The 18,399-nt window shown below is 59.3% G+C and overlaps 1 protein-coding gene across 15 annotated transcripts in view; it reads left to right on the forward strand.

The window, feature by feature from the left end:
- Positions 1-18,399, forward strand: part of MOB2 (MOB kinase activator 2) — a 76,250-nt gene that overhangs the window by 24,267 nt on the left and 33,584 nt on the right. For 10 of the 15 annotated variants that reach the window (XR_013523627.1, XR_013523628.1, XR_013523629.1 and 7 more), the window contains exons 1-2: positions 4,095-6,008; positions 6,414-6,557. The exons of 3 other annotated variants lie outside the window; for them this stretch is intronic. Coding sequence is in view for 8 of the 12 variants with exons in the window: in XM_009008734.5 (XP_009006982.5) it covers positions 5,680-6,008; positions 6,414-6,557 (473 nt within the window). In the remaining 4 variants the exon portion in view is untranslated. Of the gene's footprint in view, positions 1-4,094; positions 6,009-6,413; positions 6,558-18,399 lie in introns of those variants that run through there. 2 more of the 15 variants (XM_035263820.3, XM_078341795.1) reach the window with 1 other exon arrangement.

An 18,399-nucleotide genomic window follows, 5' to 3' on the forward strand; every position in this document is an offset into this window, starting at 1 on the left:
CTTTCTGTGAGTGGTGGTCCACTCCACGCCACTGCGGTGCTTGGGGCAGAGCAGCAGGGCCCACGCTGACCCCTCTCTCCGGTGCTTGTGTCTGAGAAGGGGCACCCATCTCACCTCTGGCCTGATAGGTTTCGCCCCTGTCTAATTGTCCCCTTCCCCTACAGGGCGGGCGGGCAGGTGGGTGAGGGGCGGGTGCCGGTCTTTCCCTTCCCCCCCGCCACTCCATCAGCGGCGTGTGGTTTCAGGTGCCTTGGGCTGCTCTGGTTATTGGGAGGCAGAGTGTCCTAGTGTCCTAGTGACCAACCGTCTCCTGTGATTGGCTCCCCGGGGCCTCAGGATGCCTTGCTTCTGATTCATGTGGTCACCGCTGAGCAGTGGGTATTTTGGGTACTAAGGTGATGCGGGGGGGGAGTGTCACAGTCAGACCCAGAGAGACCTAGAAAGCAGCCAGTACTTGGTACCTTCTGTTTGCACAACTGGAAGATTCAGCTTCTCTGTGGTCACTTGGAGCAGAGCTTGCCACAGAAGTCTTTTTTCTGGTCACCTTGGTTCTGTTGAAAATGATCGCTCAAATGGTACATTCAGAAGTACTTGGGTCACTGCCCCCTGTTGGTGTGGACCCTCCTTTTGGACAGCCAGGAGGTGACTTTTCTGACCTTGCTATGCCCAGGAGCATCCAGGAGTGTCCAGGGGCTGGTGTCGGATTCCCTGGGGAGTGCTGCAGCCTTCTGCCCACTCAGGACACTCTGGAGGTCAGCATTGCCATTTTATAAGTGGGAAATGCAGAGAGGTGACATCATGGGCCAGGGCCCTGCAGCTGGGAATTGAGCCCAGGCCATCTGGTTGATAAGTGGCAGCCCTCTCTGCTTCGAAGCCCCTCGTGCTTCCGTGAAGGCACTGCCTCTGAGGAGGGTCCAGGTCGATCCCCACACTCTGCTCCCAGGAGCACTCCTGAGGCCTCTAGTCCCTGAAGGGCCAAGGAGTGCACTTGTGGAGAATGGGGGCCTAGACCAGGGTGCCAGGGACCCTCCCAGGGCTGATAGAGAGAGGGGCATTCTCTAGGACTTGGGGACACGACCGGCCACTGCCATGGGAATGCAGTGCCACAGAGGCTGAGGCCAGTCTCCACCAGAGGGCGCTGCTGGCTGTTTGGAGGGAGCGGGTGCTGGGCAGTGATGGCCATGGGCACAGCCACCCTGCAGGGTTCTGGCTGTGAGCACAGTGGTTGGGGACCACTCTGGAGCCCTGACACGTGAGTGTGACTCCCTCTGTGAGTCCCTCTGCCACTGTGGGGTCGAGCTGGTGAGCGCAGAGGAACACACCAGCTGCCTGGGGCAGAATGGGAGTGGGGTGCCAGTGCTGCACAGGAGAACACACGAGTGCACACGCGCTTGAGGAGGCGGGTGTCCAGGACTGTCCCTTTACCAGCCGTGTGGTGCAGCCGTGGTAGGAGAGCTCGTGTGCCCCCCGAGTCAGCACCAGCTGACAGTAGAGCCTTCACCTCTGACGGCGAGGAAAGGTATTGTCTCCATCAGACCCCTCCGTCCTCTTTACTTTAACCTCCCTGCCCCACTGCTGCAGTCCCGTTTGAGGGCCTCCTGGCACCTGTCAGGACAAGGGCCTCTAAGTCCTGGAGGCAGGCAGTGCCTGCGCCTGGCACCATGTCCAGCTTGTAATGGGGGCCAGTGTTTGAGTACCTTTTCTGAAGGGGGCACCGGGAGGAGGTCTGCATTTGCCCCAGAGTCAGCCCTGGGCTGTGGTCACTTGTTGAGGTCCCTCTAAAGGTAGTGCCCTGCTGAAGAGCTGCCGTCCACTGCTGTCCCCACTCTCACATTGTGTGGGGACCTGGGGCCTGTCACTGCCGAGATTGGGGCTCCCTGTGGCTCTCCCCATCAGGGTGGGACTCTCTGAACCTCACAAGCTTGTTCCACGGTTATTGCCAGCAGACTTGTGGCTGAGCTTGCATGCTGGCATGGATTTGGGGCCCGCACACTCTGTGCTGCAGCTCAGAGCTCCTGCTTGGTGGGGCTCCTCAGGAGCCTGCTATGTGAAGAGAGAAGCAGTGCGGGTGCCGTGCAGCAGCTGTCGGTGTGGGCCTCCGGAAGGGCAAGCCCGCGGCCTGCGGTGATGAAAGGCTCTGCCATGGTGCCCTTGCCATTCCTGGGTGCTCCTGTCCCGCCGGCACGCCATAGAGCAGAGAGACAGGGCTCTGGCTGACCGGCACCAGGGAGCCTGTGCTGGCCCTGCCTCCCGACCCCACCTGGGACAAGCAGCGGGGAGTTTTGAAGAGGCAGAAAGCCCCAGGAGCAGAGAGGACAGAGGAGTCAAGAGCAGACCCATTTTGGAAGCTGGAAAGCTGAGGCTCAGGTGGAGTGAATGCAAACGCAGGAAAGCTGAACTCTGACCAGCAGGGGAAGTGTTTTCACAGCGGAGCTGCGGGTGGTTCCATGCGGAGTCTGGGAGCCCCCTGGATGGAGGCTGGAGGTGTGTTCAGAAGCAGCTGTACACCCCCTTCACGTCCGATCTAACTCTGGAGGATGAGTCTGAGCGTGTGGGATGGTAGCACTGTCCGCTGACACCCTGGCGCAGTGGAGGGTGTCACCCTGCACGTGAAGCCTTGACAGCTCTCCACGTCCACCGTGCGACATCCCGTTCCTGCCTCTCCCACGTGGGTCTTCAGGACCCCAGCAGCTGAGATCGACCCTCCAGGCAGAGAATGGGAGAAAAAAATCTTTGGACCTTGAGAATGGGGAGCAGGGCCTGCCCCGTGTTCCCTGGTGTTCTGAAATGTCGCAGTTGTGTTCCCTGATGTGGCCTCTTCATTCATTGACGTGGATGTTGGGTGTGGGTGAGTCCCTTCAATCTGGTAAGTCATTTCCTGTGTTGCTGGGAAGGTGTTGAACAGAGCCAGACTCCCCCAGTGAACCCCCACCAATGTGCACCTAGAGCCATTAGTGAGCTCTGCGGTGCCCCCCAGCCACGTGTGATGTGAGGGGCAGGGGTCACCAGATAGACCAAAGCAGATGAGAAAGCAGGAAGCCAGCCTAATCCACAGTAAAGCAGAGCGTCTGTGAGTCTCTTCAGGGTCGTAGCGACCATGAGAAGGAAGAGCAGACTTGTACAGCAAGGAGCGTCGGCCCGCGGCAGAGAGCGCCTGTGCAGGAGGGCCAGGCAGCAAGCAAGCAGTGGCCCATGGTGCTGGGTGCCCTTCCAGCAGGCAGGCCACGGGCGTGGACGGCAGGAGTGCGAAGGCACAAAAACCGAGCGTCAGACAGGTCTCTGCAGCTTGGTAGGAGTTCCAGGAGGAGCAGGAAACAGAAGGGAGGAAATCGTCAGAGGAACGCCACAGTTTCCAGAATCACAGATTGAATCAGTTCACATGGCGTCCAGCACAGCGAATGAAAAGGCCACGGCAGAAGACACCAGGGATAGAGCTTCCAGAGGGAACGGCAACACCCAAACCCTGTCGTCTGTTTTGTGCTGCTGAAACAGAATACCCGACACTGGGTGGTTTACAGGGGACGGAGGTTCGTTTCTTATAGTTTGGAACTCCAAGATAGAGGGTCCCACGTCTGGCAAGGGCCATTGTGCAGTGTCACCCTGTGGGGGAGGGCAGAAGGGAAGAGGTGCTCACAGCCCGAAGCCCTTTCAGGACCGCATAATCCATCCGGAGGGCAGAGCCTCAGCCGGCTCCTGATCACCTCCCACCAGCTGCGGCACCACGTGCTTGTGGGGGCACGTTCAGACTGCAGCAGCAGCTCGTCTGCAGTGTACGGAGAATCAGAATGTCGCCTCCCACCTGGACACTAGAAGGTGTCTTCAGAATGCTGTCAGAAAAGCGTTTCCATGGTAGACTTTAGCATCAGTTCACTCATCAGTCATGTGAGGGGTGGATGAAAATATTTTCTGATGTGTGAGTTCTGAAAAAGGTACTTCCCAAGTGCCCCTTCAGGAAGTTCTGAGATGAGAGGAAGAGTCTAAGGCTGTGGAGAGAGGGGGCAGCGGGCGGCAGGCTGGGCGGGGGGCGGCAGGACCCTGTGTGTGGCTGTGCCAGCAGCAGGGAGTCAGATGCGATTCTCACCCCTGGTCTTCAGGAACTGCTTGGAGCCTGCCAGGGAGGCCCAGGGCCCTGTCCCAGCCGTGTTTTCGCTGGGGGCAGCCTTGCCTCAGGCCCGTCTAGGGTCTTCCACATTCTGACGGGCTGTGCCTGCCTTCATCGTGAGCAACTTGAGTGATAGCACCTTGCCTCAGACTGGCAGAGTGGCGCCAGTGGCCTGCAGTCTCAACACGCACGTGAGTTCATGGCACCTGCCTGCGCTTTTTATTCTCCCCTGTTCTACATGCAGTGTCTACTTGTTAAGGACATTTTGAGGGGAAAACCGGTTTACTTCTTAAAACAGAGGGAAATTCAACCTTAGCCCTGTGTTCCATCCTGAAGAAAGTTCTAATGACAGAGTGAGTCATCCCGGCTCCGATGCTGCCACCTGATGGGGCGGCCGCCAAGCGCCCCAGGCCGTCTCCTCAGTCGTCGCCCTGTTTGTGCCTCAGCGGCTTCTGCTTGGATTGGACAAGTTGCGTGTGTGAGCAGCTGTTTTTTTGTGATACAGGATCTTGCACACCCACGGTGGGGAGGTACATCCAGGAGGCCAGCAGCTTCAGACAGCACCAGGAGGCAAGGCTGGCGATGTGCCAGGCTGTCTCCTGCAGTGTGAAGAGTCATGATTCCCAGTGATAGAAGCGTCCCAGGAGCTTCAGCCTCCTGAGTAGCTGGGGCCACAGGGGCACGCCACCGCACCTGGCTGATCTTTACATTTTTTGTGGAGATGGGGTCTCACTGTGTTGCCCAGGCTGGTCTTGACATAGGCTAAGAGCTCCTCCTGCCTCAGCCTCCCAAAGTGCTGGGATTACAGGCGTGAACTACCATGCTCCGGCTGGAGGCAGCTGTATTGAAGGCATCATTCACATACGGCAGAATTCTGTGATTTCAAGCATACAATTGAGTGAGTTTTGGCGAACCTATAGGTCTGTATGGGCAGTGCCTGTAGCCTGTGCCATCCTCAGGAAAGCCCCTCATCTGCCCAGAGGTTTTACCTCTCTAGAACACGGGGCGATGCCCCCCAGCCCCACTGACTTCCACATGGCTCTCTCCATTCTAGAACATGGGGCGATGCCCCCCTAGTCCCACTGCCTTCTGCGTGGCTCTCTCTGTTCTAGAATGTGGGGCGGATGTCCCCCGCTGTCTTCTGTGTGGCACACTCCATTCCAGAACATGAGGCGGATGCTCCCTGTGGCCCTGCTGTCTTCTGCGTGGCACACTCCATTCCAGAACGTGAGGCGGATGCTCCCTGTGGCCCCGCTGTCTTCTCTGTGGCACACTCCATTCCAGAACGTGAGGCGGATGCTCCCTGTGGCCCTGCTGTCTTCTGCGTGGCTCTCTCTGTTCTAGAATGTGGGGCGGATGTCCCCCGCTGTCTTCTGTGTGGCACACTCCATTCCAGAACGTGAGGCGGATGCTCCCTGTGGCCCTGCTGTCTTCTGCGTGGCACACTCCATTCCAGAACGTGAGGCGGATGCTCCCTGTGGCCCCGCTGTCTTCTCTGTGGCACACTCCATTCCAGAACGTGAGGCGGATGCTCCCTGTGGCCCTGCTGTCTTCTGCGTGGCTCTCTCTGTTCTAGAATGTGGGGCGGATGTCCCCCGCTGTCTTCTGTGTGGCACACTCCATTCCAGAATGTGAGGCGGATGCTCCCTGTGGCCCTGCTGTCTTCTGCGTGGCTCTCTCTATTCCAGAACATGGGTTGGATGCTCCCTGTGGCCCCGCTCTCTTCCATGTGGCGTTCCCACCCTTCTGGGGAGTCTGCACGCCTTGTGTGCCGGTCAGTCCTCTTGGTGGTGGAGCTTAGTGCAGATTCGGTGACTGACATCTCCACTCCCCACAGGGAGCATCTGAGGCCCAGTTTTGAGCCGTCATTACCGGATTCCTTCGATTCCTCACAACGGGCCTCCAGGTGCATAGTGAGGCGGGCATCGTCCGGTGTGTGAGGTTTTCAGGAAACTGAAATGTTTTGCTGTAGATACTTTTTAGAAATCTATGTTAGGGTATAGATTGTACCCATTTTTTTTTTCAATTATAAAAGGAAGATTAGTGAATATTTTATGTTCTCCACATTCTGAGGAGCTTCTCGCTGGGGGTGCCCAGCCCTGGCTGCCATTGGAAGGTCTTGTCTTCACTTGTTTCTGAGCTAGGAAAATTGATCTTCTTACGTTTATTGATCATTTGTAGTGTTTTTCTGCCTGGGGATGGTTTTTTCTTTGCCCCTTTTTTGGCGGAGAGGGCGATGTTCACTTTGTTCTTATTGATTTGCAAAAGTCCTATTTGTCTATGAGGAGCTCACTCACTCAAATACTTTCAGGTTCCAGCTGCCAGCACCGGCCCTGTTTTCAGCTCCCAGGACTGAACAGAAGATCACCCACTGCCCCGTTTCCCACTCCCGCTTCTGCTCCTGTTGGACTGACAGACCCAGCAGGACACGGAGTGAATGGCGTGGCTGGTTGAGGTAGAGGCTGGGGTCTCCTAGGTGACACTGGGCAGAGGCTGGCAAGAATGACGTTGGGGGCAAGGGAACAGCCTGGGGACTCCTGGGGCTGAGGACTCAGGGGCAAGGCCGGCCTGAGGGGCACATGGGTGACCCGGAGAGGGAGAGACAGGCCCCAGTGACTTGGGTTTGAGGAGGATTCTCTGGCTGAGGCCTGAGTCTGGGCCAGGGTCGTCCAGGTGGCCAGTGCAGAGACTGCGCGGAACTCACCATGCATGAGGGACTGGGCTGCCGGGCCAGGCCTTGTCCTGCAGTGGGACAGCCGTTGCACCCCTGTGTTCCCGAGGGTGCCCTGTGCTGTGTCCCCTCCCTGTGCGGCCTCAGCCATGGACCCCCACTTAAGGAATCTGAAGTATGGGCAGTGGTACCTCCCACGCTAGTTTTTCGTCTTGCCTTGTGTCTGTCTCCTTTGGAATGTGGGGTACTCCCACATGTGACGCTTTTCCTCCAGTTTCAAAGATGAAAACAGCGTTTCCAATTAGAGGGGAATGTGCTCTGAGGAGCTGCCCACCTGCCCGCCTGCTGCTCTTTTCCCCTGGGAGTGGGCTTCCGGGTCTTCAGTCCAATTCCTCCCTCCCAGCCTTCCGGAGCTCACCATGGTACCCTCTTTACCAGACACCTCGGGCTAGAGCCCTGCCCCAGGTGCACCCCACACCCAGCATCCACAGCAGGACAGGCAGGATGGTATTTGTTCCAGCTGTCAACTCACGGGGTCTGCGCAGTGACTTTTGACCACACCCTTTGCAGTGTGGCCGGTGTGTGCCTGGAACCTGCCCTGCCCACCCAGAGCCACCTGTGCACGCATCAGGAGTGCCCATTCTCCCACAGGCCTGTGGAGGGGAGGGCAGGGCACCGTCACCATGCCTCTCTTGGGTTGTGTCCGTCTCTGGAGACCCCCCAGCACTCCAGAGCGCAGGGCACACTCCGTTTCTGTCCGGCATTTTTCTAAGGAAAAGCTGTTTCTCAACTGATGTCAGCAGTTGTTGGGGAAAAAATTTTTGACAAAAACATTGATTTCCAGTTTTTCTGTTTGAGCCCCTACAGGCCAGGTGGCCATGGCGGCACCCCTGGTCAGGCCTGTGACCGAGAGGGTCCCCACAGTCAGAGATCATCCGGGGCCGGCAAGTGGGCACTTTGGGCTGACTTCCCACCAGCTCCAGGGGACTCTGCGGGGGCAAGGAGTGGTGTGCTCTTGCAGGCCACTGCTCCTCCCTCGTGGAGCTCCCAGCTTCCTTCCTTTGCCACTCAGCCTGGGCTAAATTTTGCAGCCAAGGATTTTATACTAGCCAGAAAGGGGCGGGGTGGCCTGGCAGAGCTCCACCACCCTGTTCCTAGGCAGCCCGGGCGCTGGCTGCCTTTGCTCACTCCTGCTGGGTTTGGTGAAGCTGGGGGTGGGGAGAATGCAGTGACAGAGGGGCAGGGTCTCACCTATCCCTTGCCTTTTCTGAGCCTGTGAGCTCCTGAGGGATCGTGAGCCCTCTTGTTTGTTTTAACCACCAATCCACGCCCTGCCACCTTGCTATGAGCAGGTGAGTGTGGGGGCTCCTTCACTTTCTTCAGCGGCATGATAGATGGGGGCCCTTAAGCCCTCTCACCTATCCCCCAGGCCAAGGGTTTGCCTCGAGCCAAATTTGGGCTTCAGGAGGCAGAGGGGTCAGGGATCGCTGGAGGCCCCTGCCCTCCAGAAGTCAGTGGTGGCTGGGGGCCAGCAGAATGACTAGGCAGTCTCCAGTAGCCACTGTAATCGTTTGGAGTTTGGCTTGACTTGAACTTGAAATGGACAATTTTGGAGGTGTGGTGGTGCATTACTCTGCCTTCTAAATTTATACTGAAATCTTTGCCCGGCCCTCCTGCTGATGGCTCCAGGCAGCTCTTTCTGCATGGCCTCCGCCTGGCTCCTGGCCTCCTGGCAGTCTGTGATCACCCTCACCCCAGGAGGACACTTGACCTCCAGCATGGTCCCGCATGTCTTCCTGGATGTCCTGTGGCCCCCCAGGCTGTGCTGTGGAAGGCGTACTATCTGAGGGTGCGAGGCCTGTGGCGTGTCTGGGACTTCCTTTAGGGCTGGGAGGACCCTGGTTTGCTTCAAGCATGCTTGCAGTGCCACCTCAGGTCTCAGGTGTCCGTGGATGTTGGCACCTCCAGGTCAGCTGTGGAAGAGAAGCCCTTTGCACTGGAAAGAGGGGCTGTCACTGTCTCCTACTGGGTGGCGTGGAAGAAAGCTGATGTGTTTCGGGCATTTTCCTCTTTGGTATGAGGCTTGTTGGCCAGCGTGCTAGGAGCAGGGATGGGTTTGGGGTAGACTTGATGGCACTTTCTCCTCTGCCCCTTCCTCTGCTGACTGGGCTGTGGGAACTAGAAGGGCAGTGCTCACTTGGGAACTGGAGGCAAGCCAGGGACAGGATGGGCTTGTGCTACACTCTGGGCCGAGCATGTAGGAATAAGCCCCTTTCCCTTCCACATGCTACTGTCCCCTTTTGGGGGACAGTCGTGTGTGAAGGCTGGAGCCAGGCTGCCAGCACAGGGGTCAACAGGAATGGCCTTGGCTGCTGTGTGAGGAGAAGCTTGGGGCTTAAGGGTTCGTGCGCACCCCTGCACCAGTGGCTCTCCCTGCAGAAACCTGACCCCCTCTGGCTACCCGCTTCTAATCCAGACTGCGACTTCCTGGTGGCCTGTGGTCTCCTTTTGATTTGTGTTGCTCATGGGCGCGTGTGTCCTGTGCGGTCTCTCCGAGACTCCACCTCGGGTTTTGCTTGCCTCTGATGCGCAGTGTGGGGCTCCATGTGGCGCTCCTGACTGTCCAGAGTCACAGAGCAGCTTTTCTGAGGGGGCTTCTGGGACATTTCTATCACCAGGAGTAGTGACTTCTCATGTTGCAGGGGGCGAGCCTGGCGTATTGCCGGCCTTGCCTCCTGGAACTGTCCGAGCTGCTGGCTTGTGGCCCCCTGTGGGTGTGTGTTCACTGGGGGTTGTGGCTGGGGATGGGGTTGAGGATCCTTGGCCCCAGGCCCTAGGATGGTTTGCCCTCCAGGTGGCCCTGGGCCTTTCCCATTCCCAACATGTGGCTTGCTTGCTTCCATCTTGAAAACACAGGCACAGCTTCTGTGACTGTGAAATAGTTCACTTAAAAGCAACTGAGGCCAGGCGTGGTGGCTCACACCTGTTATCCTAGCACTTTGGGATGCCAAGGCGGGAGGATCACTTGATCCCAGGAGTTGGAGACCAGCCTGGACAACATAATGACACATCGGTCTCTACAAAAGAAATTTAACAATGAGCTGGGTGCGGTGGCTCACACCTGTAAACCCAGCACTTCGGGAGGCTGAGATGCGAGGATCACTCAAGCCCACGAGGTGCAGGCTGCAGTGAGCGGTGATCGCACAACTGCACTCCAGCCTGGATGACAGACTGAGACCCTGTCTCAAAAATAAAATAAAATAAAATAAACGAAACAGCAAAAAAACAGTTGGGAACTATGCAGTTGAACCCACGGTAAGCACCATTTAGCAAAAATGAAGCATGAGCACAGCCGTCCTGTGTTGTAGAAACATTGCTGAACGCTTCCTTTCGGCTGTTAGGGATGAAGCGTAGCACACACAGGTAAGCACACAGGTAAGCACACAGGTGAACAGACACCGGCCCGTGATGTGCAGTTGGAAAGCTGGCCGCGCCTGGCCCCTGCGCTCCTCCTCTGCGCCCCCAGCCCCTGCGCCCTCGGCCCCTGCGCCCCTCCTCTGCGCCCCCAGCCCCTGCGCCCCTCCTCTGCGCCCCCAGCCCCTGTGCCCCTCCTCTGTGCCCCCAGCCCCTGCGCCCCTCCTCGGCACCCCTCCTCTGCGCCCCCAGCCCCTGCGCCCCTCCTCTGCGCCCCCAGCCCCTGTGCCCCTCCTCTGTGCCCCCAGCCCCTGCGCCCCTCCTCGGCGCCCCCAGCCCCTGCGCCCCTCCTCTGCGCCCCCAGCCCCTGTGCCCCTCCTCTGTGCCCCCAGCCCCTGCGCCCCTCCTCGGCGCCCCCAGCCCCTGCGCCCCTCCTCTGCGCCCCCAGCCCCTGCGCCCCTCCTCTGCGCCCCCAGCCCCTGTGCCCCTCCTCTGTGCCCCCAGCCCCTGCGCCCCTCCTCGGCGCCCCTCGCCCTCACGCCCCTCCTTGGCGCCCCTGGCCCTCGCGCCCCTCCTCGGCACCCCTCCTCTGCGCCCCCAGCCCCTGCGCCCCTCCTCGGCGCCCCTGGCCCTCACGCCCCTCCTTGGCGCCCCTGGTCCCTGCGCTCCTCCTCGGCGCCCCTCCTCTGCGCCCCCAGCCCCTGCGCCCCTCCTCGGCGCCCCTCCTCTGCGCCCCCCGCCCCTGCGCCCCTCCTCGGCGCCCCTCCTCTGCACCCTCGGCCCCTGCGCCCCTCCTAAGCGCCCCTTCTCTGCGCCCCCAGCCCCTGCGCCCTCGGCCCCTGCACCCCTCCTCTGCGCCCCCAGCCCCTGCGCCCCTCCTCGGCGCCCCTCCTCCGCGCCCCCAGCCCCTGTGTTCCTCCTCTGCGCCCCCGGCCCCTGCGCCCCCAGCCCCTGCATCCCTCCTCTGCGCCCGCGGCCCCTGGCATCAAGCCAACTTCGAGCTTGCTGTTGTGGAGTCACACAGCCATTCCCCTGCCTTGTTTGCTGCCGCCATTCACTTGTCTGTGGGTTCACCTGTGGTGATGTGCAGGCCCAGAGTCCAGGTTTGTCCTTGAGGTGTGGACTCTGTGTGTGTGTTTGATCAGCTTTCTAGAGGTATGATCAGTAAAATCACCAATGTGGAGCATGCACTTTTTGGTATGTGTAGGTTATATGCAATAAAGTGTATGCTTTGGTGTCTTCTGACAAATGCAGGTGTCATAACCACCCACAGTCACGATGCAGGATGTCTAAAGGCCTCAGCAGCCCCTTTGAAGCCCCCAGCCCCAACTCCTTGACACGCCCTCGGCAGCCATGGGGCTGCTTCTAGCACTATTGATCTGTTTTTGCTGGACTCTCACGTTAATGCAGTCAGAGTCCCTGTTTGTGTGTCCGCTTCTTTCACTTGAAAAGCTTGATACGTTGAGATTCATCCGTGTGTTTGTGTGAGAACCTTGTTTTTTCTATTGCTGAGAAGCTGTCTTGTGAGGATAAGATACAGTCTGCTTGTTCCTTCACTGACTGATGGTCGTTTAGGTTGTCTTCAGTGCTGGGTGGAGAGTAGACAGAGGCTGTACCAGGTGGGAGGGCGGGTATGCTTGAGCAGCAGGAGCGAGGCCGAGAGGTTGAGGGTGCAGGGGGAGGAGGCACCTGACCAGCCAGGGGTGAGCAGACCCTGCCTGGAGGGAGAATGGAGGAGCCAAGGTCCTGCCCATGGTGGGCTTGAGCTTGTGTGCCTTTGGCTTACTCAGGGGCCCAAAGGACCAAGAAGAATGGGGGTCACAGGCTGGAGGTGGGGGGCAGAGAAGGAGGAAGAAAGAAGGGAGAGCAGTTGCCAGACAACCAGTTACACACGCACACACAGACATGCACACTGGCAGGGGCACACACAGACACGCACACTGGCAGGGGCACACACGGACACACGCACACTGGCAGGGGCACACACGGACACACGCACACTGGCAGGGGCACACACACACGCACACTGGCAAGGGCACACACAGACACGCACACTGGCAGGGGCACACAGACACGCACACTGGCAGGGGCACACACGGACACACGCACACTGGCAGGGGCACACACGGACACGCACACTGGCAGGGGCACACACGGACACACGCACACTGGCAGGGGCACACACGGACACACGCACACTGGCAGGGGCACACGGACACGCACACTGGCAGGGGCACACACGGACACGCGCACACTGGCAGGGGCACACACGGACACGCGCACACTGGCAGGGGCACACCCGGACCCGTGCACACTGGCAGGGGCACACCCGGACCCGTGCACACTGGCAGGGGCACACACGGACACGTGCACACTGGCAGGGGCACACCCAGACCCGTGCACACTGGCAGGGGCACACCCAGATACATGCACACTGGCAGGGGCACACAGACACACAACTTCGAAGTGGGCAGCCCCGGGGGAGCCTGAATGGAGGGGGGCAATCGGGGCAGCTCTGTCAGGACTGTTCTTTGTAAGAAAAGTCACGAACTTGGGTGGATGAAGTGCTGGGAAACCTCTTTGCCTGCTCAGCTGGAGCCAGGTTTGTGGCTTTATGTGTATACGCCTGGTAGCTGTGCTGTGCCTTGCAGCTAGGGCTGGGAGCTTTTTTATCATCCATTTTCCCATGCCTGAAATGGGTGTGGTAACACCTGCCCCAGTCTTTTTGCAGCACTGGGAGGCTCTGTGGGGCACTCAGCATAGGGGACGCAGGGTGCATCCTAGGGAGGCTGAATCCCGTTGGGCCGCCTCTGCAGAGCATTGCCAGCTTTTACAGATTTTCTCTGTAAAAACCCATCACGATAGGGGTTGTATTCCAGGACTGGGAGGCTTGGAACCTCCAGCGTTACTTTTCAGTGTTTGTACAGGGTCTTTTCTAGATCCGAAAACTCCATCAGCGGGTACCAGGACCCTGAATGAGTATCCAGGCTTGCTTCCTTAGCAATACAATGGGCAGGGGCAGATCTGGGGGTACCAGTTGAGGAAGCTGAGGGTTTCTGAAGGCTGCTTATTCAGAGCTGGCTGTTCCCAGAACCCAGCTGCTCCCCTCTTTGGCAGGCCCTCTACGAGCCCCCCAGCGCCCTTCAGATCAGCCTTCAGCTTCATGTGGGCGTGGTTCCTTTCTGCTGATCCCTGCCTTGGGGTCTACTTGCATAAAGGCCATTTGGGAGTCCTGGAACCAAGTTCAAAGGCAGTGTGTTTGTTTTAACCATCATTTATTTATTAGAGCGTCAGGGCCTCGCACTGTCACCCAGGCTGTAGTGCCGTGGTGCAGATAGCTTATGCTGCCTTGAATTCCTGCCTCAAATAGTTCTCTCGCCTAAGTACACCACCATGCCCAGGTAATTTTGAAGATTTCTTTGAGACGGGCGTCTCCTTATATTGCCCAGGCTGATCTCAAACTTCTGACCTCAAGCGATCCCCTCACCTACGCCTCCCACATTGTTGGGCTAGGGTGACTAAATTTGTTTTTTTTTGTGCAGCAGGACCATGCTTTAGAGGAAAGCAGCCTTGAGTTCCAATCAAATGACTCCTTTCTAGTGGTGGGGTCCGGTGAGGCTGTGCACGTATCTCCCAGCTCTGCCCTGCAGCCGCCTCTCGGCTGAAGCTGGGGGAAGCCTGGGTAGCACACGCCGAAGTTCATGTGGGGCTCAGCACCTATAATCTTCTCCATGAACGCGTCTCTGTTCCTCCCCTCCCATTTTATTCCACAGTTTGCCTAAAGTCTTCTGACAAAGCGGTGTGATGTCTGTGCGTAGTGTCTCTGCCCCAGCGCGGTCGGTGGCGCGAGCAGGGCCCTGGCCTAGCCCAGGCACTCCGTGCCTCAGACGTTAGTGACACAGCTACTGAGGAAGCCCGGGGGTTCTTCTGGGAGTCCCGGAGTGCCCTGCGCTGGCTGTCTTGAACTCATGTGAGTGCAGACACAGTGTGGGTTTCTCCCTGCACGCTGTAGCCTCCACCTCGAGTTCTCTGTTTGGCTGAGTCTACTGTGACGGGAGCTGTGGGGGAAGAATTCACACCTGTCACCTGGGTTCTTTTAGGGCCACTTGTTTAACAGTCTTAGCTCCTGCGGCAGCTGAGAGCGGGGTGCCAGGAGCCACCAGCTGACAGCGGGGTGCCAGGAGCCACCAGCTGACAGCGGGGTGCCAGGAGCCACCAGCTGAGAGCGGGGTGCCAGGAGCCACCACCAGCTGAGAGCGGGGTGCCAGGAGCCACCACCAGCTGAGAGCGGGGTGCCAGGAGCCACCACCAGCTGAGAGCGGGGTGCCAGGAGCCACCAGCTGAGAGCGGGGTGCCAGGAGCCACCACCAGCTGAGAGCGGGGTGCCAGGAGCCACCAGCTGAGAGCGGGGTGCCAGGAGCCACCAGCTGAGAGCGGGGTGCCAGGAGCCACCAGCTGAGAGCGGGGTGCCAGGAGCCACCAGCTGAGAGCGGGGTGCCAGGAGCCACCAGCTGAGAGCGGGGTGCCAGGAGCCACCAGCTGAGAGCGGGGTGCCAGGAGCCACCAGCTGAGAGCGGGGTGCCAGGAGCCACCACCAGCTGAGAGCGGGGTGCCAGGAGCCACCACCAGCTGAGAGCGGGGTGCCAGGAGCCACCAGCTGAGAGCGGGGTGCCAGGAGCCACCAGCTGAGAGCGGGGTGCCAGGAGCCACCACCAGCTGAGAGCGGGGTGCCAGGAGCCACCACCAGCTGAGAGCGGGGTGCCAGGAGCCACCACCAGCTGAGAGCGGGGTGCCAGGAGCCACCAGCTGAGAGCGGGGTGCCAGGAGCCACCAGCTGAGAACGGGGTGCCAGGAGCCACCAGCTGAGAGTGGGGTACCAGGAGCCACCAGCTGAGAGCGGGGTACCAGGAGCCACCAGCTGAGAGTGGGGGTGCCAGGAGCCACCAGCTGAGAGTGGGGTGCCAGATGTTTGCTCTTCAAAGTCGGGGGCCTGGGAGCCAGCAGCTCGTGCCTGCTGGGAGTCATGGGGTCTCAGGCCTGGGGAAAAAGGCAGGGCCATCTGCCCACCATGCCAGGCAGGACACTGCAGCTCAACGGCCTCTGGACCTGTGGGGCCTCATCTTCACCTTGGGCCGACCCCGGGACTGACCGTCAGGTTTCCTCCCTCTGACGGCGCCCAAGACCCTGCCTGGGTGGGCTGGGGGAGGCCACGTGGAATCCCTGGAGCAGGCCTTCCTAGCTGAGGTCTGATGGGACCCCAGCCCGGCGATGTGTAGAGACGTATGTCTTTGCCCTGGGTGGGGCTGGGGCTTCAGCATCTGGCAGCAGCCCTGAGGGTAGTCTCTCGAGCAGCCATGTCAAAAAGTCATTTTCATGTTCTCTGTTGGGCGTTTAATTCCCAGCTGGTCTGCCTGCCATCATCAGCACACGTTTCTGTAGTACCTGCTGGAGCGCCCAGGGCAAGGCGCTGAGCAGCAGCCCAGACCCATGGCCCTGCTCAGGCACTTAGCCGGAACACAGAGTGGCCCATGTGGGTTCTGCCTCTGCTGCCGGCAGCTGAGAGGGGATGCCAGGTGGGGCCAGCAGGATCCCTCATCCTCACTCTGTAGGCTCCTCTCTTCCAACCATTGTTAGTGCCTGAGATTTTGCTCTCTGAGATCTTTGTTCCCCACCTCCCACCCCCAGGGATTGCATGTGAGACCAGGGGCAAGATACTCAGCCCGCATCTGTGGAAGGAGGATTGGGAATGAGGGGCTGAAGCCAGGGGCTGGATGCCTGTACAGCCTCCTTGTCTCTGTCCCTTACCACAATTGCAGTTAGTGCTGACTGCCCAGTTGCATCAGTCGCCCGGTGTAGGCTCAGGCACGAGGAAGGCTGCAGGTATGAACAGATGGCGGGGCCGAGGGTTGACTGCAGCCACAGAGACATTGTGGTGCTGGCTGGGCATGGAGGGGTGCAGGATTCCTTCCTTGGTACCCTGGCCTCCCTTATCCATGGCAGGTGCAGTGGGGTTGGAGGAAGTCTGAAGGAGGTAGAAGCAGCAGATGAGAGGTGGCAGCGCAGCCACAGGAGGCGGTGCTGTGCAGATGTGCACTTTCGGGGCAGTGGGGCTGGAGGCCAGTCTGGAGGGACAGGAGGAGCCGCCGACGCGACACTCACTGCCTAGCTGGCTGCCCTGCCATGGGCCCTTTTCACCTGGGCTGGATCCCATGTGCAACAGATAGGGCACGTGACTTTCCCCCACTCCCTTCCCTTGGCGGCACAGGTGCCACTCTCTCCAGATGCTGCCATGGCCAGTGTTGGGGCTGTGGTTTCCTTCTAGTTGAGCCTGCGCATTTAGTACTGGCATCTGCCCCAGTGCGGGTGACTGAGCCCTGTTGAGCACTGGGGCAGCGTGTTTCATGCAGATGCCACACCCTGCTCAAGGGGGTCAGCCCCCGGAGGATCCCCTGGCACCCTGGGTGTTAGCATCACTCTGGATGTCACAGTGGAGCCACAGGGCACAGGTCTGGACTGAGAACATGAGCGAGAAGGGGAGACAGGTTTCATTCACTTCCCACCACTCACCCAGAGCCTCTCTGTGCTCTGAGGGCTGCTGTCTTACTCTGTGCCAACTTGGTGTCTCTTCTATTTGTTCAGCAACTATTGACTGCCTGCTGTCCCCCTGTTCCAGCCCCAAAAGCATAGCAGACACAAGACCCCTGCCCTTAGTGGCCTCACATTCTAACAGGAGTGCTGGACAGATGTGCCTGTCTGCCGTGGGCTGAGGAGCACAGGGTAGGGCGGCCAGAGATGGAGGTACAAGTGGCCTCCCGGAACATGGGCTGCCTGAGGAAGATCACTCTGGCCACAGCAAAGGGCAGGTGGCCAGCCCTGCAGCACATGTGTGCTGGGTTCTCAGGCCACACAGGAGACTCAAGGGACCAGAGCAAGGGGGAGGGGGAGGAGGGAGAGGTGGTGCTGGGAGCACTTGGCTCATTCACTGCATGGTGTAGGAGCTGTGAGGGACTTTGAGCAGCAGGGCGTGAGGTCAGAGCTTACTTGCCAGGATGACGCTCACGGTCACATGGAGAGTGGATTGGAGGGCGGGGGCACAGGGGTCCTGCCTGAGACCATGGTAGTGGCAAATGAGGCCCGCGGGGTATGGGCGGGGGGCGTGTGGGGAAGAGACAGCTCCTGGTGTGTTTTGTGGGTAGAGCCGTGAGGACCTGCTGATGGGTGGATGTGGGATCTGAGGGGGTCAGGGACGATTCCCGCACTCCTCTGAGGCAATGGGAGGATGGAGTGAGTCTTTCTGGAGTTGCGGAGGACACCTCACCCGAGGAGCCAGTTCTGGAGGGAATGTCTCAAGTCTTGAGATTCCCCTTGGTCTAGTGGGGACAATGGGCAGGCACTGGGCCAGGAGTCCAGAGAGGAGTTGCTTCTCTAAAAAAGAGAAGCAAGCGGTCACCCCTTCACATTTCCTGGAATTCCTGCGAGTGGAATTGCGGGAGGAACTTGCTGTCCCCTTTGCTGCTGTCACTCAGCACAGCTGCTGGAGGACTCTTCCATGTTCCTCATGGCTCCGAGGCCACTCCTGTTTGAGTCGAGGCACACTCCATGGATGCTGAGGCCGTGGCATGTCGCCTCCCCGCCGTTGGGTGTGCAGGTCCTCCCCTTTCTGACGATCACACTTGGAGCTGCCGTGAACCTTCGTGCGTGGGTCTCAGTAGAAATACATGACCACTGCATGTAGCAGTCCATTCTTTCTCTTAAGCTGCCCAGTTGCATTCTAAAGTTCTGATTCCACCATTTTGCATCCCTGCCAGCAGCCTCAGGGCCCTGCTTCTGCACACCACGGTGAGGCATGTGGCATGCTCATCCCGTGGGTACGTGGCATGCTTATCCCATGGTCATCTGCAGGCATGCTGCAGTGACGCACCATCACTACTGTCATAGCCGTCTTGTGGTCCTGTTGGGCATGTGGCGTGCTTGTCCTGTGGTCATCCACGGGCATATGGTGTGGCTGTCTGGTGGCCATCCCATTGGGCATGGCCATCCTGTGCTTGTTGCATTGGGCCCATGGCATGGCCGTCCTGTGGTCGTCCCGTTGGGTATGTGGCATGGCTGTCCCGTGGTCATGGCTGTCCCTGTGCTTATGCTGCAGTATCCTGTGCTTGTGTTTGGCATTTCCCTGATGGCCAGTCTTCTTTGGTGAAGTTTGTGTTCCGTC

The sequence above is a fragment of the Callithrix jacchus genome, chromosome 10, assembly GCF_049354715.1.
Source record: "Callithrix jacchus isolate 240 chromosome 10, calJac240_pri, whole genome shotgun sequence".
NCBI classification, from domain to species: Eukaryota; Metazoa; Chordata; class Mammalia; order Primates; family Cebidae; genus Callithrix; species Callithrix jacchus.